The 17,621-nt window shown below is 38.7% G+C and overlaps 1 protein-coding gene across 1 annotated transcript; it reads left to right on the forward strand.

Annotated features, from left to right (window-relative positions):
• Positions 1 to 9,819: 9,819 nt before the first annotated feature.
• Positions 9,820 to 15,676, forward strand: LOC134636269 (cytochrome P450 4B1-like). Its single transcript, XM_063486182.1, has 12 exons — positions 9,820 to 10,143; positions 10,323 to 10,467; positions 10,573 to 10,617; positions 10,710 to 10,837; positions 10,992 to 11,116; positions 11,225 to 11,379; positions 11,483 to 11,589; positions 12,595 to 12,785; positions 12,930 to 13,063; positions 13,807 to 13,871; positions 14,240 to 14,322; positions 14,675 to 15,676. Exons 1-12 carry the CDS (start codon positions 9,952 to 9,954, stop codon positions 14,850 to 14,852), a joined length of 1,548 nt encoding a protein of 515 aa, XP_063342252.1. The 5' UTR covers positions 9,820 to 9,951; the 3' UTR covers positions 14,853 to 15,676.
• The last annotated feature ends 1,945 nt before the right edge of the window (positions 15,677 to 17,621 follow it).

Consider the following 17,621-nt stretch of genomic DNA (forward strand, 5'->3'; position numbering starts at 1 on the left):
CTGATTGCCTCAATGCCATGGCACATCGAGGCAGTGATTAAGGCAAAGGGATTCCCAACCAAGTACTGAAGATTGACATATCGTTTTGAAAGTACCACATTTTGATTGATCTGATGTGATCCTAATTTCTTTATTTTTGTCCCTTCAAAAACTGAGAAGTAAATGGTGATGTCTTCACAGTAATTCCTGTTTTCGTGGGTTTATATATATATACACATATTTTAGATTTTAGATTCCATAAAATAGTCACCGTTCGCTTTGATTACTCATTTGCACACTCTTGGCATTCTCTCAGTGAGCTTTATGAGGTCATCACCTGAAATGGTTTTCCAACAGTCTTGGAGGAGTTCCCAGAGATGCTGAGGAGTTGTTGGCCCTTTTGAGGAGCACTCTGCGGTCCACCTCATCCCAAAACATCTCCATTGGGCTTAGGTCAGGTGACTGTAGAGGCCAGGCCATCTAGCACAACACTCCATCACTCTCCTTTTTGGCCAATTAGCCCTCACAAAGACTGGAGGTGTGTTTGGGGTCATTGTCCTGTTGAAAAATAAATGACGCTCCAACTAAACTCAAACCGGATGGGATGCATGCCGCTGCAGGATGCTGTGTTCATGATGGTTCAGTGTGACTTCAGTTTTGAATAAATTCCCAACAGTGTCACCAGCAAAACACCCCCCACACCATTACACGTCCTCCTCCATGCTTCATGGTGAGAACCATGCATGTCGAGACCATCCGTTCACTTTTTCCGTGTCGCACAAAGACAAGGCGGGTGGAACCAAAGATGCAAAGCACAGATTTCCGCTGGGCTGATGTCCTTTCCTTGTGTCCCTTGGCACCAAAAAAATCTCTTCTGCTTGTTGCTTTTCCTTAGCTGTGGTTTCTTAGCAGCTATTTGACCACAAAGGCCTGATTCACACAGTCTCCTTTTCTGCACAACACAATTGATGGTCCCAACCCCATTAAGAAGACAAGAAATTCCACAAATGAAGCCTGACAAGGCACACCTTTAAAGTGAAAACCATGTCAGGTTACTACATCATGAAGCTCACTGACAGAAGACCAAGGATGCAGCACTGACATCAAAGCAAAGGGAGGCTACTCTAAAATATAAAACATATTTCACTAGCTGGGCCCACGTCCTCATTTTAGGTTTGACAGTGTTTTAGTAGGTAAAGGTGAATGCTTGGACATGAATTGAGCTGTGGTTTGGGGAAGGCCTCGAATGGGACTGGTGACAGCTCCCGGGCCTGGCAGATCCCCATGTGCTAAATAGAAGTGAAGAAGTTAAAGAATTGAAAAGGGGAGGGAGGGTGGAGCACGTAAACATGAATGACAGCTTGCAGAACTGGGGGAACCTATATAGATGACAACCGGAAGGAGCATGTTTGGAGGTGTGGTCCCGCTCCTGAAATTCCGATGCATAATCTTTAATTAGAGTTATTTATCAACTTTTTTCTTTGCTACAAAATTCCATACATCTTGCTTCATATTTTTGATGTCTTCAATGTGTATCTACAATGCAGAAAGTAGTAAAAATAAATAAAAACCATTAAATGAGAAGGTGTGTCCAAACTTTTGCCTGGTAGTGTATATTACCAACACAATCAAAAAGACATGACTGGTCGGTAATCAGAACACCTATAAAACAACATTTGAAGTGAAGCAGTCTCAGAATTTGTTAAAGTCTATTTGCAACATAATTCTTAACAGATCCTGCAGGAGCTGGAGATAAAGCAATTTTATATAAACTTTTATGTCAAAAGGGTGAGAAACTAAGCAATGGCTTCCCTTAAGTGTCAAAAACACGCGATGAAGCCAGGTAATTATGCTGTTATCATACACAGGTTGTATAAAAATGAAATGACGTCCGCTTTCTTTTGATCTCAGATTGCCAACCTTTCGCTGATTTAAAGATCCTAAATAACTGATCACTTGAATTTCCTGTGAAAACTCCTAAAATGCATTGCATCTTCTGTCGCTACCTTATAAAGAAATAAACTCAAGCGACTGGTTTAACTTTTTGGCCGATGTCAGACCAGGCACCACATCAAAAAGAAACAACAATGTTATGTGGCGGCCTTGTGGTCAGAATGCATGCTGCGCTGAGACCACAGCATTTAATCTGCGATTCCAGCTAGGAACCTTTTCTACAAATCACTAACCCTCTCCTCTCAATTACTACTACGTCTGTTCTGTCCACATTTGAAAGAGAAAAATCCAAACCACTATACTATATAAGATGTAACACAATTTAATGGTGCAAACTTGGCCACAGTCTTTATTAACCAGTTACAGCCAGCTGATTACATGTTTGACACAGAGAACTTATAACCGTTACTGGATTTGTTCAAAACAGTAGTATGTTGTATAAACTGCACTGCACTGTTTCATATGAGAGATGCTAACATGCTACGTGACATTTAGAATAGTTTAAATCCAAATTCTCTTTTTACTAACCTTTTATTTTGCCAATTAAATTGGTATTTGTTCTTGTGCTAGTGTATACTCAGCTATATTCTGCTATTGCTTAGCAAAAGTTCACTTAAATGCTGAGCAGAACAAAACTGTGAGACTATACCTGTGGTGGAAAAGTGGGCAACAAACCATTTAAAAGTAATATACTTGAAAAAGCCAAAGAACACATATGATCAGAATACTGTTTGGACAGGGCAAATAGCTTATCAGCGACATGTGAATGTTTAGAAGCTTGAAGCTCCACTTTCATGTGATGCCACATATATAACGATGATTTCTGCAAGTGTGTAGCCAATTTCACTGAAAATGCTGACCTTTGTGTACAAGCGACCACCTAGTGGCTTGTTGGAAAAAACGCAGGACACTTTGGTTCATATGATGCTGGTCTAATATATGGAATGAAAAGCTTGCAGTCAGTAACACACTTGTATTATATGTTTTCATGATAAAAGTCATCCCTGTGTTTTGACAGAAAAGTACGTTTTGCTTTCCTTTAATAGTATTTTCAACATTCTAAAGGAGTGAAAAAATATTGAAATTGTAGAAAAAATACAACCTTACATCAAATTTGTCAAAAACATAACTCAATGACCCACCATATCTTCGTAACAAATCACTCAGATAACCATACCTGCTACTTTGAGCTCAGATGCTAAGTCCTGTAAATGTATTTTAATCCTCTTTGCAATCAATATGCTTCTACTTATCAGCTACCAGTTTAACAGATGTAGACATATCTTGTGACAGACCAAAACAGAACTTGTGTAATGACATCGAGAACACAACAAAGTAAAATGAACAAACAAAAAAAAACAAAAAAAATGTAAGTGAATGGCTCCATTTCATCCAGTCCTTGATGTTTCTGTTGGTAACCTGAGAGTCAGGACCTTTGAGAAACTGTTAGATGTGTGTCCTGATTAATTTAAGGCTTTCAGCCTCTCTACCTCTGTGTCACTGATGTATATTGGAGTGTCTTTTCCTCAGATAAGTAATGATCTTCTTGCCTTTCTCTACTTTTAGGGTAAGATTATTTTCCTGACACCAGGCCACCAGTCCTATCACTTCTCTTCTCTATGTCGTCCCCACCAGTAATCAGCCCAATCACATGTGCAAGTGTTATAATTCTGGTATTGATCAGGGGGTGCACACCCTCATATGTGAAGAGAGCATGTGGCAGTGGACTCAGCACGTGCCACTGAGTAATACCAACACTCACAGTTCTGATGTTTGATGTCTGGTTTTCAACTCTGACTGAGTGGGGTCTATCTTACAGGAAGTTCAGAGCTCAGTTACAGAGAAAGGGTGTGAGTCTGAGTAACAGCAGCTTCTCAGAGAGTCTGACAGCATTAAATGCAGCTTCAGTCATTTCACAGCATTTTCACAGATGTGTCACCATTGATTGGACTGATTCTGTATGCATGTGTGGTGGTGTGAAGGCGGAATACCGGTAAATGTGACTAAATGGTGTTGATAACACCACCCGGGGAGGGAGGTACACCCCAGGAGAGATTACAGTAGCTAGTGCAAATGTTGTACCAGTTACAAAACCCCACGGGCTCGTTATTAACAAGCAGAAGTGAGGACAAAACTACTCAAAGCGTAGAGCAGAAAAAACAACTTGTTCTTTAATAAAAAAATTTATTAATAGACATTATTTAAAAGGACAAGGTTCGCTGACACAGTGCTAGCCTAGTTAAAAATAAAGTAAAAATAAAATAATGAAACGAAATGGTGGTGACCGGCCACCTGGGGAGGCAACCTACAGGGGGGAGTGCCACCAATTACTCACCCGTGTAGTCTCACTGCAAACCTCATTGCAATCTGAATGGTGCAATTTACCCATTTCTCGGTGTGTAAAATACCATAAAACAAGGAACCAGTCAATGCCAATCCATAAATAATAGTAAAACAACAACAAGGCTATAACAAGACAGCAGCAGTGTGTAGGCCTGTAACAAAAGAGGGAAAACAGTCATCCAGGGTCCACCCTACTATACACTAAATTGTAGATAACCCATGAGGATCCCACTTACCACCCTTTAATAGTTACACAAATTCATCAGTTGTCACAGGAAATGAATCCAGTCTGTAATACTTAACAGCCTGTTAGCTTTGCCACCTTGAACAGAAATGAGTGCAAGTTGCCAGAGCTCAAGAGTAGACCACAGATGTTCCTCATAACCAACATCTGATTAACAGCAAAGGGAGGGGTGAAAGTTCATGCTGCGTTCACAGACACCATGTATGAACCAACATCCACCAAATGTAACCCACTACAATCTATCCCTGGGGTTTGAATCGTCATCCCGACAACTGACACTCACTGCGGAGGTCAAGACAGGGTAGCTGTATTAGGCACAGGTGCCTGGGAGTTCACAGCCCCTATTGTTCTACTTCCTACTGCCTGGGGCAGATGATGCCGATTCGAGTGCGTCCCAGCATTAGCACGAGTATGTAAAGGAGCAATATTGTTTTGAACACCAGCCGTAACTGGCAGCTAACAGGTAGCTGGGGATCTCAGCCAAACATCAGAGCAAATGGTGACTCACCAGTAGACTGATGCACTGTGGTGTTATATACATATGCATAAAGTAAAGAATCCAAGGTGGCCAGGACAGTCTTTTTGATCCTTTCTAAATACTTCATTACGATTGATGTGAGTCCAAAAGGATGATAGTCATTTAAATCCACTACCAGGATGTTTCTTGGAGAGGGGCACACTGGTAATGGACTTAAAGGATGGGCAGATTGTATATGTCTATGAATACACCATCCAGCTCTGATGAGCAGACCCTGAGTGAATGCCTGGGGATATTATTTGGGCCAGCTGCCTTATTTGGGTTTGTTTTCCTTAGAGCTGTGTACACCGCCACCAATGACAGATCGTGATGTAGTGGTTTGTCCTGCGTGTCATGTCCTGTCTGTCTCTGTTGGTTGGTGTTGTGGTGTATAAAAAAAGAGGGTTAAGTACTCAAATTGTTTTCAATTTAGGCTATTCGGAGATGACTGCTATTAATACTGCCATTGTTATTTTAGTTTAGGATTTTCCACCTTTGATTTTGATGTTATTTTAGTTTTCAGAGTGGATTTTCTGATTTCAGTTTGGTTTTTAATTGTTAAATGTTAAGTTTGTATTTATTAGTTTCTGTGTTGGTGTTTTTGTTTTTATGATGTGGGTGGTATTATAGTGACATAGGTCAAATATAAGTAAAACAGTACAGTACAACACATTTGACTCACAGTCATTTTCACCACAGCCTCCTCTTTGTGTTTCCATCTTTGACTAAACATCAAAACTTAAAACATTTCCTTTATTTTCTTTCATGTCTGTTGCTTTTTTAAACAAAACATTTAGTGAATTTTGGTTTATTTCTTAAGACTATTTTTCTGTTATTTTCACTTTTTTGTATACTTTACTTTGAATAAAACACTTTAACAAATAAAAGGATCCAAAATATTATTTTCAGTGACTATCCTCAGCAGAATGTCCTCACAGTATAAACACACATATTGCTCACAGTAATAATCATACTATAACCTTTGATCTGCAGGGTGTTATTGTTTTACTATCACTGATGCTCATTATTGATTAACACTGCAGACGCAGTACTGCTGTGGATTTAACACTTTTAACAGCCTTCTTTATGCAACCTTTTGCTTAGATGCTGTTTTACTGCGGTGATTATGTAAAACCTAAAACTGCAACACAAAATACAGCTGTAAAATAAATTTAGTGTGAAAAGTGTTTTTTCTTTTAACAAAAAAAATATAAATTGTTTGTAAATTTGTTTTAATTGCTGAGCTCGACTAAATTAATGTACCTAATAATATTTCTCTTTGTGAAAGCAGCATTTAATTGCCGTAGCATTTTGAGGTCAACTTTACTTCTTTACCTACATTTGTTTTATCTTAACTTGATCTGCAAGGTAATCAGAAACTGTGCTTTCATGCAGTTCATGAATGGACCTCACCTCTGTACTGAGCAACAACAAAAAAAATGTTGTTACATAACATCTGTATGCACTCAAAGCTTCTCATTAAAATTATCTCGATCCATGTACTTTAAAACACCCGCCCTGCCTTCAGAGAATGTTCCTGAGATCAAGAAGAAAAATTGGGTAAAAGTTCAGTTAAAGATTCGATTAGAAATCATTCCTTTGTTGGAAAAAAAGATTCATGGTTTCAGATTTTCCCTTGAGAAGCGTGTGGGTGAAGTTACAATTTAAGTAATTTGAGGAATTAGTTACTAATTCAAATGACAGCAACGATGGAAAGTATAATTCTAACCAGTGCCCTTTAATGACCTTACCTATTTCAACAGTCAACTGAAAAGCACTTTAGACCAATCCATATTGTTTTAAAATGTGCTATATAAATAAAAGTGACTGCACTTATCCTGGACTTTTTTTCTCTATACTTTTATTTCACAATAAACACAATCACTAGAGGTCATGTGATTAATTCTTTTGCCGGGTGTCCTGATGATAACTGATGAATAAACCACTGAAGACTCCTCTTCCACCTGCAGTAAAAAGCAATAAATTTCATTACCCAGACAAAACAATTCGCACACACTTCATTTCTGCATGAGAGTTTTAGGTTACACCTCAATGTCAGCACAGATACTTACCCTGCTATTCAAGCCACAGCAACAAATTTGAACAGGAAATGCTTTGGTGAGACAGAAGCAGAAGCATATTCAGAATCATGGGGGGAAAGTTTTCAAGTAAACCATTTAAAAAAAAACAATAATATACACAGGAAGTGGAAGTAAGGCACAGCTGCATAGCCTACCTGCATGTAATCTTGATTTGAAGCAGAAAATGATAAGTGCCATTAAAATGACACATGATACTGATATACCACAAATAAGTGGGATCCAGTCTTCAGGCACTTTTTGAAAACCTGTTAAACCAAAAACTAAATATTAATATTTATTTTGATTCAGGTGAAAAAGGTTCACAAACAGCATATGGCTAAACCCCCACCTGTTGTTGTGCTAAATGCGTTTGTGCTAAATGTGGGACTCTTAGTAACTGTAGTGTATCCATCAAACACTGAATCTATATTGCACTTTAGGGACCCGTATGGATGTACAGGCACAGATGTAGTTGAAGTTCTGTTTGGATTATTGGATTTCATGCTGCACGTCACAGCACAAGATGCAGATGAATCCTTACTGTCATATACTGTAAGTAAAGATCAAAAGGTTACATCAGGTTATCTTCTACTATGAAACAATGATGTTTGTGTGTTAGTTTCTCACCTGTAACTACACACAAATTGATAGTGTATAGCTTAATACTGTGTCCAACACAGCTACTCATCCAGCAGGTATATTTCCCAGCATCTTCTCTTCTGACATTTCCAATATATATAGACTTGTTGAAAGTCAAATTGTCTGTTGTTGCTCTTAGTTCTGATTTCCCAACAGCAGTCATTGCTTCAAAGGTCCATTTTATTTTATTAGGTTTACTTGAACATGTGTGCTGAAAACTGCTGCCAGCAACAATGTAAACTGTCTCATTGACTTCTTTCCATGTCTCTGAAAAAAGAGAAGTAAAGGATTGTAATAATTATCTTTGGCAAATGTAAAAATCGTAATCACGGGTAGATTCTCCCTTAACGGAAAAAAATGTGACAACAGGACAAACCTTTCTTCACTATGATGTCAGTGGACTTTTGGCACGTTTCTTGGCAAGTTTCACACCAGTACACACCTTCATCATCCTCAGTAAAAGAACTGATGACCAAGGAATGATTGGATCCAATTTTCAATTTGGGATTGGACATTTGATGATATTGCACTCCACTCTTATCTTGGAAGAACAACTGAACCTGCTTACTACTTTGGTCCTTCTTGTAAAACCATTTGAAACAGTCTGATCGATGGCTGTAATGCTGACACGGTATCACAGCTCGACATCCCAACGAAAAATTAAGTTGTGTTGCGACTGGCAAAATATCACGTTGCTCATTTATATTAACAGTCACTTGAAAAAAATATAAAACATTCAAAAGTCAGTTCATCAATTGTATTTTAAATACATTCTATTTGATTAAGCAACTTAAACAATGAATTTAGTTAAGTAATGGCTTGATCAGATACTCACTGTTTCCTGAGAAAGTAGAGAAGTTCCAAACAACTAAAAAAATGAAAATGAAGCCTTTCTGTTTCATATTGGAGAAATTCCTGTCCCCGCAGAAATAAAACCCAACATGAAGCATCCTGGCTGTACCATTACTGCTCATAAAAAACACAGATCACAAACTCATCCTCTCAGCAAAAGGTTTTAGATTGAGCTTAACAGTTTAAATGAGCTTGACACATCGGAAGTGGTCCAACAGCCAGTACAGAGGAAATTTAGCAAGGTTGTCACCCACACTGTTTTTCTGATGTGGTCTGGCATATGAATTACTTCTTACATTTAGTATGGGTGTTAAGATACAAAATGTGCATCGCAAACCAGTTTCTTTTTTAATATATAGATGCCAAATATGTGCTCACATTGTATTTTATGCTGAGATAATGTTTGTGGGGGTTGAACCAAAACTGTGATTGAGCTGTTTGGACAGTTTATTGTACGGTTAAACTCACTGGAGTTTGGACTTCATGTGCACACAAAGCACTTGTAACCAACTTATTAACTGCCAAGGACAACAACTGACACAATTACACTTTTATTAATGAGTTTAAATTCTAATGAATATCATAAATGCTCCAAAAGTGCTGGGCTGAGTACTTTAAAGTGTCTTAATTTGTCATAGAGCACCATGCAGCATGTGCAGCATGTCAGTCAGGTTTGGGCAATTAAGTATGATATGTAATCTGGAGTATTTATTCATTTAAAAAAAAACATAAATATAATCTGCACAGATTATATTTAACAATATAAAGTTAGAGGCGTTGTCAAGGATTTCCTTGCTTATTGAGTGTTTTAATCATAAACTCAATTAAATGGATTTGATTGTGTTAATAATTCTTAAAATAACCTCAAAGTATTTAGTAACTACATGAAGAAACAAGTATTTGACAGGCAAACAGAATAGCCAGAAGGAAAACCTACATTTTTGCGTGTGATGTTCACTTTACATGAGCAGAAATTCTTTCAGTTAACAAACAAAGTAATTTTTGATACAATTTATAAATATTTTTCTTAACCGCACATGTCTTCATAATCTATTTTTAATTTCATACTCTAAATTTCCCATATTAGCATCTTCATCATCCCAGTTCTCATTTACCGCCGTAATGATGTTGCTGTTGCACTGCTGCGCTCAAAATGCCGACATTTCCGTCAGGACATGAAGTCAGCGTTTTATTGATTGTCAGATTCCCCGCCTACCGGAGACACCACTGAAAACCTCGCTTTTCCTCCAGCTCTTCTCAGAAAGGTGAGCTCAGATCACCTTTTGCGCTGTGTTGGGGAGGTTTTCCTGCAGGGGGAGGCGGAAGACTCTTGTACCTGCGAGATGAAACTAACTAAAGCTTTCGCGGAGTTTCAGCTGGGCTGGCCTCACATGCATTACGTCTTTGCTGTGCTCTGTGTTTTTTTCGTGGTGTATAAATTAACAATTGGACTTTCGAAAAGAAGGGAAGCACTGCGAAACTTCGAAGCTTTTTCGGGGCCGCCGCCACACTGGCTGTTTGGACATGTTCTCGAGGTAACTGTCTCAACACACTCGCAGCAGCTGTAACATGTGTAACCGTCCAGTAAAACGGACCACACCATGTTGGAGAACACCATTCTGCAAACAGAGACACACAGATGACAAACAACCCAATTTACACGTGTAAAGTCTGCCTGCTGTGATGTGTTTCAGTTGTACTTTTTCTCTTTCAGTTTAAACAAGATGGGACCGATATGGACAAGGTAGTGAAATGGGGACAGGAGTACTCATATGTTTTCCCAATGTGGTTTGGCCCCTTTGTCAGTGTCATCAATATTCAGCATCCAGATTATGCAAAAACTATCCTGACATCATCAGGTGTGAGAAATGTTTTGGGTTGTTGCTGTGTTGATGCACATTTATAACTGTGTAGTAAAGTCAAAGGTCCCTAACACCGTTTTTATTTGTTATGTTTCCTAACAGAGCCAAAAGATGATTTGGGCTACCGGTTTATTGAGGGTTGGATTGGTAAGGCTCATTTGTCTCCCTCCTACAGCATTTTGTTAAAGTGCAGAGTTGTTTGTTTTGCTGCTTTCCTCACTCGTGCACATGTTCTTCAGGAAATGGGTTGTTGGTGTCAGAAGGTCAGAAGTGGTTCCGTCACAGAAGGCTCTTAACGCCAGGTTTCCATTATGATGTTTTGAAACCATACGTAAAATTGATGTCAGAGTCTGCTCAGACTATGTTGGTACGTTAAAGACAATTTAGTTGCATAACTGGTAAATAAAAAGTCAAAGTCATGATGTGTTGTACAACATATGTCAGTAAATATCATAGAAGTAAAGCAGAAGCAGTGTCTGTATCCTGCAGAGAGATCACATCTGTTCTCTCATTGTTGGCAGGATAAGTGGGAAAGTTATGCAAGCACAAATGAACCTTTTGAATTGTTTAAACACGTGAGCCTCATGACACTGGACAGCATTATGAAGTGTGCCTTCAGCTGCTACAGCAACTGTCAGACAGAGGGGTGAGCCCAGATTAATCTTTTTAAAGAGTCATTTACAGTGTTAGTTTTATGTTGAGTCTTTTGTTGTTGTAAATCTGCATTTAATGTTTGCCTCCTTTGTCATTTCAGTGGAACAAATGCATACATCAAAGCAGTGTATGACCTCAGTTTTCTAATTAACCTTCGGCTCAGAATGTTTCCGTACCACAGTGACCTCATTTTCCACCTTAGCCCACATGGTTTCAGATACAGAAAAGCACGTCAGGTGGCTCTCAGTCATACAGGTAAGCTTTGCTTTGATTCATCTGAACCGTTGCCAAAAATCAGTGAGCCTCACATTATAGTGTCAGATCTACAAATGCTGACATTTTATATTCTTTTCTAAAGAGGAAGTTATAAAAAAGAGGAGAGAAGCACTAAAGGAAGAGAAGGAGCTTGGACAAATACAGGCAAAGAGATATTTGGACTTTCTGGACATCCTTCTCTTTGCAAGAGTATGTTATGTGTCATCAGTTTCAGTCTCTTACTTCAACACATTTCACATTGTAGGATTTGCTTAATGTATAGGCAAGTCACAAACTGGGGTTTTCCTGCATAAAGGTCATACAGAAAATAAGGCAAGTGCCAACTTGAGATGGTGTCAGAACTCTGAAGTATTGGCATAAAGCTGAAATAGCATATGCATGCAGCAAATAAGCAAAGATGCATGCTGTTACCAAGCTGCATATTAATGTCCTCTGACACAAAGACGATGATCAGCCTTTTCACCCTCGTGAGCAGCAGCCTGAATACAAAATCTCTTTTGTGTAGAGACTGATCAACACTGGTTAGTGTTTTGTCCAGTTTTTTTTTTCCCCAAAAACTTCTGTAAACGGCAGCTTGTAGGGGCTGTCTCAGCTAGCATGTTTATTCTCTTAGTAGACTTAGCTTTCATGAGATAGGTTCATGCTGTGACTCACTTTTCATTTCAACAAAGTTTAAAACACATTAGAACACATAAAATGATCCAATTTTTATTTGACTAAATGCACTTTAACTGAAAATCATGCAAATTGCAAAATGTATATCACTTAAATACATAATTGTGTAATAATTGTATAATATTCATATAATCTACCAATAATGAAGGAATAGAAAGAATCCTTCCTTTATGAGTATATCATAGCAAATTGTTGTCCTTGGCAGGAAAAATTAAAATCAATTATTAACTGTGTGGCAGGTGTTTGCTTAAAAAAACAAACAATTAGTGCTACATGTGGCTTAAGAAGAACAGCGGACCTTGATACTTTGGCTGCTGAATAAATTCCCAATTTTATAAAGGTATCTGTATAAGGATGAATGTTATTCAGCTAAAGCTGAGTTGAAGTCGGGTGATGCAGTAATATAATGAGCCTGAACAGTAAAAGTAACAAAGGACTTTTATTGAGAAGCCCAGTTAGAGTATAATGCAGTCCATTCTGTCTTTTATCAACTGTAAATATCCTTTATTTCAACACCAGGATGAGAACCAGCAGGGTCTGTCAGATGAAGATATGCGGGCAGAAGTGGACACCTTCATGTTTGAGGGCCATGACACCACAGCCAGTGGCCTGTCTTTCATCCTCTACTGTCTGGCCTGCAACCCAGAACATCAGAAGATTTGCAGGAAGGAGATTATGGAGGCCTTGCATGACAAGGAAACCATGGAGTGGTAGGCTTATGAAAGGACAACATTGCAATAGGGAAACAAGTTGGTGCCATTCCGTGTTGCCAAAACTTTATTAGGAGACATATAAACAGGATATGTTTCTTATTAGTTGACTTCACTAACACTGCATGTCTGTCTCATTTTAAGGGAGGATCTCAGTAAAATCCCATACACTACCATGTGCATAAAAGAAGCTCTCCGCCTTTACCCCCCTGTACCAGGAATTGCCAGAAAAACCACCAAAACTGTAACCTTTTGTGATGGGAGAACAGTGCCTGCAGGTCAGTGATTTTACTCTGTTGTTATTATCAAAGCGTAAACATTAAATGTCTTCACTTCATAATGTTCTTGGAAACATTTCATGCTACATTGTAAACACAAGCTCTTAACCGACGTTGTTTTTCTTTAGATACATAAATTACATTTCTTTACATTTCCATAAAGGACCTATATTGACTTAATACTTATTACTTTATTATTCTACAAGGGTACGTTGGTATTATTTGTTTGTATTGTCACATACAGTATCTTTTCTATAAGCTGGTATAAATCTCTTAAACGTGGGCATAAAGTACGCCGCCGCCTACACATTACGTTTACAGGAGCTGCTCAGCCACAGGAACTCATGAGCCATGAAGCTTCAGGCACACAGTTTTTGTGCTGATGTTGATGCCAGAGGAGGTTTAGAGCTCTGCAGTTACCGAGTCAGCAGAGCGTTGGAGATTTTTATGCACTCTGCAACTTTACATGGTCTGGCACTTCATGGCTGAGATGCTGTAGTTCTTAAACACTTCCAATTTGCAATAATACCACTTACACTTGATCACACTGCATGGCTAGGTGCTTGATTTTATGTATCTGTGCCAACTGGACTTAAAACCCCTGCATTTGGATTATGATGTGTGTCACAGTACATGTTTCCATATAGTGTATGTTTGTTTTGTTTGTAAGATAATGTTCAGCTACACACACCCTATAATCTTTTAATAATAATAAACTAAGTACACATTTCTTTCAAATGTAGGTTCTGTTGTTGGAATAAGTGTGTATGGGATTCACAGGAATGCATCTGTCTGGGAAAACCCTAATGTAAGTAAAGACAATTTTATTCCCACCCCAACTTACTGCATGGAATACATCATCAACAGAATCTATGATGAAACAAAATTATGAAGTTTTTCAGCACTCTGCTCATAAGGCTGCATATACTTTATCAAATAACTGAAGAAGCAATCATGAAACTGGTCCATTAAATGAATTACTAGTGCTGTATTTGCTGAGGTGGGTAGGTCCGTGGTGCCAAAGTGGACCTCAGGACAGATTCAAGCTGGTTTAATGACTTACTTTATTATGTGTCAGAATGCAGTTTTCTCTGCACAAGTGATAAGGGCGATAAGGTTCAGAAAACAAGTAATACACATAACACTGCTCTCTTTCTTTGTCCTGTATTACATTAGGTCTTTGACCCTCTGCGTTTCCTACCAGAGAACATTGCCAAGAGATCCCCTCATGCATTTGTGCCCTTCTCAGCTGGGCCAAGGTTTGTCCTCACCTGAAACTATATCACTGTATAGAGACCGATTGCAGTAGTCTCAAGTATGTGAATGTGTAACTTAGCACTGACCCGATTTCCATCAACACAATAAAAACTGGCTTTATGATGGGCTAAAGGAAGCAGGGGAAAGGGTAAACTCACTGTAATCTAAGATTGATCCCATTTAAAATACAAACGCTGTTGGCCCTGAATGTTAAAAAATAACATACTATACTCATCCCTCCTGTCCATTTTCCTCATGTCCTTATCTCAGAAGGATCAAATTATTTTCATCATTTTTCAGTTCTTTAGAATATTCACTTGTATATTTCTTACATTTAATATTTTCCTCCCTCAGAAACTGCATTGGTCAGAACTTTGCTATGAATGAGATGAAAGTGGTGACAGCTCTGACACTGAAGCGATACCAGCTCATAGCGGAGCCCACTATGAAACCCAAGATCATCCCCCGACTGGTTCTCCGCTCACTCAATGGCATCCACATCAAGATCAAACCTTTAGACGCAGAGAGCTAAAGTGCACTAACTGCAGGAACTGCTCAAAATTACTGTATTTAGAAAGTAAAGAATTTACGTTGATTTGAAATACTTCTACTATGTAACTCAGGTTTTACATATAATTTAATGAACGCTGTTGTGTAGTTTATGTTTTAGGAGAAATTACTTGTTGAAAAAAATCTGCTTTTTATACTAAGACACTAAAGGAGAAGCTTGTGCACTTTGTCAGAAAGTAATAGAATTTGTTTTGGGGGGGTTTACGATAGTACATAACAGATTTGTAGTAAATGGCATTGCACTGACATCATTTGCAGTGTAAAGCTGTAGATAAAATTCTAGTAATTACAACTTCTGTCTCAGTTTTACACTCCATCATTTAATATTTCTATTTTAAGATAGAGGAAGGCCATTTTGAGATAGAGGAAGAGGACTGGTGTTGTGCTGTAAATTAAATTAGCATTCTTTTTCCAACAAAACATAATAACAAAAATGTTTTTTTTAGTAGTAAGAATCAACCCAATCAGAAAGGTTTAATTGAGCTCATATTTCCATATTACTTCTATTGTTTACAGGAGAGGTCTCTTTGACCTATAATGAAGATCATTTATCTATTTTTGTGCATTTATATGAAGTCTTATCAAGTCAGGATGAAAGCAATTCATAGATATGTGATTAAAGTTTATCTCTGGAATATAACCTTATTTTACAGAGGCAGACTGTAAAGTTGATGCTTAAAAATGTGGACAATATATCAAATTACTTGCATTGCATTTAGAGTCTTTCCTCATATATACAGCTTATTGTAAAGCTGAAATATCAGTTTATATCAAGGCAAATTCACACTGGAGTGCTGTATATGGTTAATTAAATGTAAGAAAAATGACAAAACCTTTACCTCTGACTTTTCTTTGAGTCCACTTGTCCTTTAAGAGGGGAAGGTTACCAGAAATCAATACAAGGTTGTTCTGAGTGATCATATTAATCCAATGATGAGACATTTCTATCCTCTTGGGTTTAGGGCTTTCACTCACAGGGCACGGGGGGCCACTGAATAGTTCGACTGAAAAAATGATCTTGGATAAATGGTACGGCCTTTGCTGTCAGCATATCTCTGACACCATCTACTACAAAGCTTTTATTGTGTTCAGAATTGTGTTACTGGATTTTTACAGTGCGGACAACCAAGATGACATAATTAGATAGCAAATGCAATTAAACAACATGTTTAAAGATCAGTTAACACTGGAGCCTTGTTCAAGCCCGCCTCCATGACCTCGTCGACATCCAACCTGGAAAAAATACACAAAACAACATTCAGTTGCCTCGACGTGTAAACAAACCTAGAGAAGGGACACGAAAAAAGGACAGCATAAATACAGAGGAGAGAGGGAGATAAGAGAAGCTGGAGGACAAAGCTCCAGATCCGAACATCAGTAACTGACAGGCAAAGGGGAGAGAGAGGTCCCAGGATGGTTGATGATCCGGAGCAGAGAGACGTGAGAGGAAGAGGAGGAGAGGGAGCATCAAAGCAGTCGAACAAACACAAAGGTTATTCCAAATTTAACACCGCCGTTTTTAGCTGCCAAGAGTTAATGTACACTGGTCTCTGTGCTGCATAAGCTGTCAAAAACACGCTGATATCCAGCAGGTGAGATAAGACATTTGCAGCTTTAGTGAGTGCAGTTTCACCGGAGTGACAGGCCTTGGAAGCAGACTGGGAAAAAAATGTTGAAAATGATTACTGTTCCCTGTGAGGGCGCACACACTACCAGTCAAAAGTTTGGACACACCTTCTCATTTCATGTTTTTATTTATTTTCATGACTTTTTAGATTCTCACCAAAGGCATCAAAACTATGAATAGTCACCGTTTGCTTTGATTACTGCTTTGCAGACTCTTGGCATTCTCTCAGTGAACTTCATGAGGTCATCTCCTGAAATGGTTTTCTAACAGTCTTGAAGGAGTTCCCAGAGATGCTGAGCACTTGTTGGCCTTCTTCCTTCACTCTGTGGTCCATCTCATCCCAAACTGTCTCCATTGGGTTTATGTCAGGTGACTGTAGAGGCCAGGTCATCTGGCGCAGCACTCCATCACTCTCCTTTTTGGCCAAATAGCCCTCACACAGCCTGGAGGTGTGTTTGGGGTCATTGTCCTGTAGAAAAATAAATGATGGCCCAGCTAAACTAGAACAGGATGGCATGTCGCTGCAGGATGCTGTGTTAGCCACGCTGGTTCAGTGTTCGTTTAATTTTGAATAAATTTCCAAAAGTGTCACCAGCAAAGCATCCCATACACCATCACACCTCCTCGATGCTTCAAGGTGGGAACCATGCATGTAGAGACCATCCGTTCACTTTTTCTGTGTCGCACAAAGACACGGCAAAGTACAGATTTAGACTGGTTTAATGTCCATTCCTTGTGTTCCTTGGCCCCCCAAAAATCTCTTCTGCTTGTTGCTTTTCCTTAGCTGTGGTTTCTTAGCAGCTATTTGACCATAAAGGCCTGATTCACACAGTCTCCTCTTCTGCACAACACAACTGATGGTCCCAACCCCATTAAGAAGATAAGAAATTCCACAAATGAACCCTGACCAACCACACCTGTGAAGTGAAACCATGTCAGGTTACTACATCATGGAGCTCATTGAGAGAATACCAAGTATTTGCAGCACTGTCAACAAAGAAAAGGGAGGCCATTCTAAAATATAAAACATATTTAGAGTTATTTATCAACTTTTTCCTTGCTACATAATTCCATATATGTAGCAAGGAATTATGATGTCTTCAG

Source organism: Pelmatolapia mariae, linkage group LG10_11 (assembly GCF_036321145.2).
Source record: "Pelmatolapia mariae isolate MD_Pm_ZW linkage group LG10_11, Pm_UMD_F_2, whole genome shotgun sequence".
In the NCBI taxonomy this organism is placed as follows: Eukaryota; Metazoa; Chordata; class Actinopteri; order Cichliformes; family Cichlidae; genus Pelmatolapia; species Pelmatolapia mariae.

What these genes read in the sequence shown, in the direction of transcription:
- LOC134636269 (XM_063486182.1), top strand. Translation starts at nt 9,952, where the DNA reads ATGAAACTAACTAAAGCTTTCGCGGAGTTTCAGCTGGGCTGGCCTCAC. An exon ending in TGTTTGGACATGTTCTCGAG is followed by an intron (nt 10,144 to 10,322) that starts GTAACTGTCTCA and finishes TTTCTCTTTCAG; the next exon opens with TTTAAACAAGATGGGACCGA. An exon ending in GACAAGGAAACCATGGAGTG is followed by an intron (nt 12,786 to 12,929) that starts GTAGGCTTATGA and finishes TCTCATTTTAAG; the next exon opens with GGAGGATCTCAGTAAAATCC.